This window comes from Chenopodium quinoa, unplaced genomic scaffold (assembly GCF_001683475.1).
Source record: "Chenopodium quinoa cultivar QQ74 unplaced genomic scaffold, ASM168347v1, whole genome shotgun sequence".
In the NCBI taxonomy this organism is placed as follows: domain Eukaryota; kingdom Viridiplantae; phylum Streptophyta; class Magnoliopsida; order Caryophyllales; family Amaranthaceae; genus Chenopodium; species Chenopodium quinoa.
The window spans coordinates 6,158,869-6,167,455 of NW_018745448.1; the positions used below are offsets into that span (position 1 = coordinate 6,158,869).

Sequence of the window (8,587 nt, forward strand, 5' to 3'; positions counted from 1 at the left end):
TAATTCCACCTTTATACCCACTCTGCTATAACTGGTCCCAACCGGTCATTTAACTTGTTATAACAAGTTACCATACACGTGGCAGCCTAATTGGTCAAAAAAAAAAATAAAAATAAAAAATAAAATAAAATAAAATAAATCTTTTTTTAAAAAATAAAATAAAAAATCAATATTCAAAAACCATCCACCACCCAAGCCAACCCCCAAACCGGCCAACCCCATTCACGCGGCTCCGGCCAGCCACGCGACTCCGGCCAGCCATTAAACCCAACTCAGGCGCGCGACCCCTCCCCCTCCCCCTCCCCCGAACCACCAACCCTCTCCTTTACTCCTTCGCGAAAACCCAGGCGAGCCACCACAATTTCTAGCCGCGTCGTCGACCTCCCTTAAACCTAGCTCCGGCGCGCCGACCTCCCCCATCCCCAGATTCTAGTTGCGTCGATCTCCCCCGTCGAACTACCAGGTTCTTGATTTGTCCAGCCACGTCGAACTACCAGGTTCTAGTTTGTCGGGTTTTTGAATTTTCGAAGGGGGTTTTGGGGGTTGGCTTGGTTGGGGTCTTGTTCGGTGGCGGTGGTTCCAGGATTCGGTTTCAGGTCTGGTTTGGTGGCACCGTGGCGGTGGTTCCTGGGTTTTTTTCGTGGCAGTGGTGGTTCTGGGTTTGGGTGGTGGCGGCGATGGTGGTGACTGGTGGCTGAAACTTTGATTTTTTTTTTTAATTTTTTTATTTTGGACAAATCAACTTGTGACATGTGTAAATTAAATTTAATAAAAAAAAAGTTACCTCTTCAACCGGTGACTAGTCACTCGGGACCATTTAGAGCGGATCTGGTATAAAGGTCGGATTATTTAAAAATAATCAAAAGGTGGGATTATTTTGGGCGGACGACCCAAAGGTGGGATTATTCTGGGCAATTTTTCCTTTTTTATATGCAATATATAAAATGCGTTCTAACAAATGAAAAAAGAGTAATGGTAAACAAGTAACATTTAGCCTAGCTTAATAATGCATATAATCATATAGAAGTATGTAATATGTTCCATCATATTGCTTAATTTTCTGTAAAAGGGTATTTAAGTATGTAGCTAGATTTCCCAAGCCTATTGTTATTGTTCAATCAAAAGTTTAAGATATAACGATTGACACAATAATACAACATATTATGAATAAGGGCATAAGGCTATAAGTTAGGCATGAAGTATAGGCTACATTCTTTTTTGTATATGTGAAATATGTCTCTGCGATGATTAAATTGTATTTGGTACGGAGTACTCCGTGTTTCGGGTGAAAGTAATAGGACCTTGCTGAAGGTCCAATGAAGTGGATGAAAACTAATCCGATTCAAATGGTGTTGGGACGAAGGTTTCCTACACAGCAAACACACGTAAACTGGCCTCGGGGGTACGGTGGTTCCGAGGAAAGCCCCTCCGATGTCGAAGTCAAATGGTGTTTAGAGAGAGAGCGCTATGCAAGAGAGTTAATGCTTGAGGCTTGAATGTGAATATGTGATAAATGATGTAATTGAAGGCTTTTATACCTTAGCTTGGCAAGGAGAGGAGGTGGGCCGGACCTCATCATGGGCTGACCATGAGTATTTGAGCCGCTTGACTTTATGTTGACTTGGCAAAATGGAGGCTTGGGCCTTGACCTTGGATTAAATCATTTTATGACTGGGTCCAATTAGGCTTAATAGGACCCCAAACAACTTGCCCCCCAGACCCGATTTGGAGGGATGACGGGTCGAGTTTGAATTCAATAAAAATGGAGGGAAGTAAATGATTTAATTAAATCAAAAGATTTAAATTTTAAACAGTCATTAACGAAATAACTGTAATTAGGATAATTAGTGGGAAGTTGAACGGATAATGGGCAATTAACTGGAAGGAAGTGTGTTTAACGGTTACTTAAGGAGGTATTTAAGAGGGATTAAACAATTCGACCTTCAAAATTCCTTTTTCTGGAAATATAAGGCCGAATTTGTTCGCTCTCTCCTCATTTCTTCACCAATTCACACTCGAAATTCCACAAAAACGTCATATTCCGCTTCGAAGACTTCGCTCGATACCCTAAAACCAAAGGTTGGCATTTGAATCCGTTGCTCCGACTGACTTAATCGGCACATTTCGACCCCTTTAAAGGTAAAATTCTTCGAATTTCCCTTGATTTTCTTAAATTTTTGAAAGAATTTCCCTTTTCCCAACTTTTTCCCTTCGAATTAAACTATGGCTCGAGGAAGAGGACGTCAACCTGGGCGGCGGGGTCAGGATAGGGACCCCAGGGACTGTGCTGATGTCTGGAACGGGGAACGAGTCGAGGAAGACCCGGAAAGGGGTATTCCGGTCGTTCCTCTTAACGCCGCGACACCATAGCAAGATGCCGGGGCTGATGACGCAGAGCAGGTAGAGGATTTGCCCGCTGTGCTCTGGAACTTGCTCCCTGGGCATGTTGAGTGGCAAAACGCCAAAGCCTAGCGGGCTATGATAAAAAATGCCCCTTACTCCTGGTGGGTTAGGCATGCTGAAGCCTATCGGTTTGCCGAACAAGTAGAGTTGCACTACGACATTTTTTGAGGAGGATGGGTATTGGTGCCGAATGCCTGCGCCGACCGATAGAATTCATCGCCCACCCCCTGGGTACGTGGGGGTGTACACTCGACAGCTGCAGTATGGGATTTGGTTCCCTCTAGATCCCTTCGTCAGGGATATTCTGATCAAGTACCGGATTTCCCTGTGCCAGTTAACGCCTGTCAGCATTCGACGGGTGATGACCTATCTCTGGGTATGTTGATTTTTTGCCGTTGAACCGAACTTGCACTGTTTCCGAAAGATGCACAAGCTGGTGCAGAACACCCAGAGCATATATGGTCATCACGGGCCTGGCTGGTGGCGAATTGAGAGCCACCCACAATATTTGACTATGTGGATGAACGATTCTTCGGATAAGGATTGGAGAGGCCAGTGGATCTGGGTAAGGGTTCCTGCCGATCCGGAGCACCCCCATTTTTTTGGGGCTCCCCGTTATCTCTCTAGGCCCGATCTGAACATGCAGGATTTGGGTCCTGAAGACCCTGATGCCGCTCGTCATCCCAACTACGAGCAGATGAGTTTCTTCGGGAAGTAGGAAAATCCTGGGGGAACCGACCGAATGAAGTTCATCCCAACGAGATGGCTTCCGGATAACCATTACGTCTTCCAAGAGAAGATGTTGGCGGTTGTAGGCCTCAACCGAAAGCACAGAGGCGGTAAGTATCTTCGGCTGGGGCCGAGGACTTGTATTATTTATTTTCTTATTGCTTACTTTTGATGTTCATTCCCTTAGTCTAACCTTCGTTTCTCCCTTTCAGAGCTGAGCGAGGCCACCTCGGGTATCGACTACAATCGGCTGGGGGTGAACGCTGAAAGGGTCATCTTAGACCGAGCTCCGGAGATCACTACTCCAAAGGAGCGTCCACTGCATTTACATTCGACGGGCCTTCAGATAGAGGCTGCTGTAGATTATTACTCCAGAAGCCTTGGTGGGAGAAACGGGAACCTTTGCGGCCCCTATTACCCGAAGAAGCGCAGGCTGCTCAGACAGCCGAAGACGTGACTAGGGCAATTAATTCCTTGGAAGGAGGTGAAGGAACGTCTGGTGCTGCCGAGCAGGTTACTTATACTGCCGAAGCTCAGCCGAGGGTTTTAGTGAGCTCCTTAGCCTTCGTTTCGTTTTTGTTGTTTTTTTTTTACTCAAGCCTTTACTGCCCCCCCATTTCTGCAGTCTGAGGAAGGAAGCGGGAGGAGAGAAGGGAAGACGCCTGCCCATCCTGAAGATTCGCCTTCATCTGAATATGAAGAAATGAACGAACATCCGTCAGCCAAGAGGAGGAGGAGAATAGCAGTGCTGGGTCCTCGTCAGTTTCAGACGGGGCTGATATCTACTGGAGGCATTCATATAAGGGAGCCTGATGAAGGCAGAGGCTCGTCGAGGGCTCCCCCTCCGTCAGAAAACCCGCCTCCTCGAACCCCTCCTCCACCTCCTGAAACTCAAGAAATGGAGGTGGACCAGAGAACTCCTGATCCCAAAGCAGGGGTTCAAGGAGAAGATCCGAATCAAGGGAGTGATGTGTGGCACTCTGCTGAAGCTGCTGAGGAACCCCCTGCTGAAGGTTTCTCCGGCAATATTGAGAGGGAGGTTGACGCCTTGATCCGTCAACCCGAGCTAGGGGAGGAAGAGGAGGTCACCGTCGTTGACCTAGGCAAAGGCCAGCTGGGTTCCACCGAAGGGGAAAAGAATGATGAACCGGATAAGGCTCAAGAGGTTCCCTCGTCTTCCTTTCCTTCATTCCAGACGCTGAATTCTGGAGACATGGGTTTCTCCGCCCCCCACATCACAATCCTCGAACCAGTTTGGGAACGTATTTGGGGCCAGAACCGAGAAGGAGCTGTGGGCTACTTCGGTGACCTTACTGGTATGTCCGAGGTAGACCGAGCTAGGGAGTGGTCGCTGAAGGCCATTGCTGGAATGGGTGAGTCCAGCCGAAGGGTCCCTGACCTCGCCAGAGACAATCAGCGGCTGCTGATGCAGGTACTTAGCCATTTGTTTTTCTCCTCCCTTAATTCAGCTCTTCAGTTCAGAGTTGTTTCTTTTTGTGTGTATTTTTTACTGACGTGCTCCTGTAATCAGGTTGTGCACAATCAGACTCTCATTGTAGAGCTGATAGACACCCTCCAGGACAAGCTGGAGCATGCTTGGGAAGACACCAAGATCGCCCAGGAAGAGGCAAAGTTGGCGGCGCTGAAGCAGCAGGCTGCTGAAGAGAAACAAGCCGCTGCCGAAGAGTATGAGAAGCAGGCTGACCAATCTCTTCAGACCTTCTGCCACGCCATGGAGACTGAAGTTTTACCCGCTCTAATGGCCGGGGAGAAAGTCATAAACGAGCTTGGGGCCTTCGACATTCCTAGCTTCAGGGCAGCCATTTCACGCTGAGTGGCTGTCGGAGCAGTTGGGCAGGTCCAGGAGGTGGAACAGAGGTTGGAGGCCCTTGAATCTAGCAGGATGGCTATTGAAGAAGCTCATCAGGCCAGGGAAACTCAACTGTCCGTTGCTCAAGCTGCTGCTAAGGATCAGGACCAGAAGCTGAAAGGTCTGGAGGATCAGCTGAAGGCTAAGGAGGATGATCTGACCCGAGCCAAGGCCGAAACTTTAAAGGTCCAATCGGAACTTGATGAGCAGAAGACTTCTTCCTCCAAACTCTCTGAAGAATTAGAAAAATCTAAAAAAGATTTGGAGGAGAGTCAAAAGAAGCTGGATGATGCTGAAGCCCTGCTCCGGGTTCGTCTCTACACCCAAGAAGAGTATGAGATGGGTTATACGAATGGGTTTAGGGTGGCCCGGAGGCTGGCTCTCCATGCTGAGCCCTCGCTGGATTGGGCTAAGTGCGCGCTCTGGGTTCAGGATCCCGAAGATCTACATGTGAAGTACCCCACTCCTGTTGAGTTCGAAATTCTAAAGGCTGAAGCAGCCAAGGAGGAAGCCGAACGGAGGGAGCTGGAGGCTGAACAGAGAGCCGCTAATGCCCAAATGAGAGCTCAACCTGCCTCCTCTGCCTCTAGAACTGAGACTGCTAGGGACCAGGCACTGCTGACCATCCTGACCCTCCGGCTGAAGCATAGGAAATCGGGCAGTCGTCTTCAGAATCTTGCGGATCGACATGTGCTTAACTTTAAACTTGTCGCTTTCTGAATATCTCTTTTTGCCTTGTTTTTTGCTTCAGCTTGCCTTGATGTACAAACAGTTTACTTTTTTTCTTTGTACGCATTTCGGCAGCTGTTATTTTCCGCTTGTGGGCGGCTGCCGATATTTTATTTCTCATGATTAAGACATTTTTATGCTTGTAGCTCGTAATCCGAGCATGATTTCCATTTTATGAATCTGACATTTTCCTCTTATTGTCTTTCAATGAACTTGCATATTTGAATTGCTTTGAACGAGAGTCCATTTTTTTTTTGTAAATTGCTAAGTACAAAGCTTTGGCTTCGAGGTCTCAATTGAGGCAGTCTGCACTTGTGGTGCCTTTTGCCCCCCCCCTAGAGATTTGAAGATTCGATCTTCAGATTTCTGAGATCATTTTTCTTTTCCTTGTTTATTTTCTATCAGGTATGCTATTGCTCTTGATTTTCTGTCTATCTGAAAAATGGATATTTCAAACACGGGGCCAGCTGAAGGCAGTGTTTCAAATAATGGCTTTCTGGGATACAGGGCTCAGTTAAGGCAATATCCTAGATTTGTCCATGGACTCATTGCCTTACAGAACAAGTCTTACTGAGGTTTTTGCCTCAGCTGAAAGACCGGTGTTCTTTAAAAAGGCGAGTTTATCGGCAATCCGAAACCTGATGCTCTGAGGGCGAAGGTTTCGGACAAGGCCAAAGGAAACCTTGAAGAGTAGATAAATAAAGAATAAATGAAAGAGTAAAGGTTGCAAATGTTTGTAGAAAATAGTGGCTCGGAGGCCTTTCATTAATAATTCAAAATGTACTTACAAGGATTGTTCTGCCCCGAAGGGTTTACACATGATATTTCTTAAGTACATCCGCATTCCAATGATTTTTCAGCTCGGTTCCATCCAACTTCCGAAGTCGGTATGTTCCCGGCTGAAGCTCATCATAGATTTCATAGGGTCCCTCCCAAGCAGCTGAGAGCTTCCCATGAATTCGACTTTTCTGGACCGCAGCAGCATTCCGAAGGACGAGGTCTCCAATTTTTAGAGGCCTTGCCTGAACTCTTCGGTTGTACAATTTTCTGATTCTCTGCTTGTACGCAGCCAATCTGACTCGGGCTGAGTCTCTTACTTCATCGAGGAAATCGCGAGATTCCTTCATAAGTTGCTCATTCTCGGCCGAGAAGTGGTGCACTCGCAAGCTTTCAGAGCCAATTTCCACTAGGAGAACGGCTTCGGCGCCATACACCAATTCAAATGATGAATGGCCCGTTGCTTCTTTTTTAGTTGTCCGAAGGGACCAGAGAGTTCCTGGGAGCTCCTCTAGCTACTTGGACTTTTGATCCTCCACCCTTTTTTTGAGGGCATTCAGAATCTGCTTATTTGCAGCTTCGGCTTGTCCATTAATTGCGGGTGGCATATCGCTGAATATGCCAGTTTGATGCCGAACTGATCTGTATACCGCTTCAGCGGCAGATTATCAAATCGCCTTCCATGATCAAAGACAAATACTTTCGGGATGTCGAAATGAGTGATGATATTCTGCCAGATAAATTTCCTGACAGTTTGCTCTGTAATGTTTGAGGCTGATTCGGCCTCAACCCATTTACTAAAATAGTCAACACCGACTATCAGCCACTTTTTCTGGTATGCGGAATCCGGAAATGGGCCCAGGATATCCAACCCCCATTGGGCAAATGGAAGCGTGCTCAGCACGGGCTGAAGCTCCTGGGCTGGCTGATGGATGACTGGTGCAAATTTTTGACATTTTTCGCATTTTCTGACCAGCTCCTTAGCGTCTGAGATCATGGTAGGCCAATAGTACCCTGCCCTCAGTGCTTTATGGGCTAGGGTCCTTCCCCCAATGTGGTTCCCACAGATGCTGAGGTGGATTTCCCAATGGATATAATCTGCATTTGTCGGCCCCACGCATTTCAACAACGGGGCTGAGAAGGGTTTCTTCAGCGGTTCCCCCTTGAAGACAATGAACCTTGAATCGGTTTGCTTCAACTTGGAGGCCAAAATTTTGTCTTCGGGAATTTCTCCTCGAAGCTTGAAAGCTAAGATGGGATCCATCCAGCTTGGCTCTTGGTCAGCGCAGCACACTTCAGGTGCTTCATCAACACTTCTTTCTCGGCGCACCTCCACATAAACGGATCGGTTCAGCTCAGTAAGAGTTGAACTAGCAAGTTTGGAGAGTGCGTCGGCTTGTGCATTCTGACCCCTTGGGATCAGCTGAACTTCAAAAGTTCTCAGCTTTGCAATAACTGATTTGATCTTGGCAAGATAGGATATCATCGAGGGCTCCTTGGCCTCGTAACTGCCACCAATCTGATATGGAACTAAATGAGAGTCTGTCTTCAAACAAACATGCTCGGCTTCTAGCGAGATGCACAATTCTAGGCCGGCAATGGCCGCCTCATATCTGGCTTCGTTGTTCGAAGCTTTGAATGAAAATTTTAGTGCGTACTCGAAGGACTTGCCTTCAGGAGAGGTTATAACCACTCCTGCCCCCGAACCATTCACGGTGGAGGATCCATCCGTGAAAACGGTCCAGGTTTTCTTTTCATCGTCTAGCGTTTCCTGGTACGAGCATTCGGCCAGGAAGTCCGCCAGAGCTTGAGCCTTTAAGGACGCTCTCGGCTTGTAGCTGATGCTGAATTCTGTGAGCTCGAAAGCCTATTTGGCCTGCCTACCAGATTTTTCAACTTTGCCGAGAACCTTTTCCAGCGGCTGATCAGTCAAGACCACTATTTGATGACAATCAAAATAGGGTCTTAACTTCCGAGCAGCTACCACCATTGCATAAGCAACTTTTTCGAGTAAGGGGTAGCGGGTCTCGGCATCCGTCAGAGTGTGGCTGACGAAGTAGATCAGTTGCTGAATTTTAT

General features: G+C 47.3%; 1 protein-coding gene across 1 annotated transcript; it reads left to right on the plus strand.

Annotated features, from left to right (window-relative positions):
• The first annotated feature begins 5,035 nt into the window (after positions 1-5,035).
• LOC110713737 lies at positions 5,036-6,170 on the plus strand. The gene is made up of 3 exons (XM_021892184.1): positions 5,036-5,614; positions 5,754-5,764; positions 6,137-6,170. Exons 1-3 carry the CDS (start codon positions 5,036-5,038, stop codon positions 6,168-6,170), a joined length of 624 nt encoding a protein of 207 aa, XP_021747876.1.
• The last annotated feature ends 2,417 nt before the right edge of the window (positions 6,171-8,587 follow it).

Excerpts from the sequence above, each read along its gene's own strand:
- LOC110713737 (XM_021892184.1), top strand. The coding sequence starts at position 5,036 with ATGGCTATTGAAGAAGCTCATCAGGCCAGGGAAACTCAACTGTCCGTT.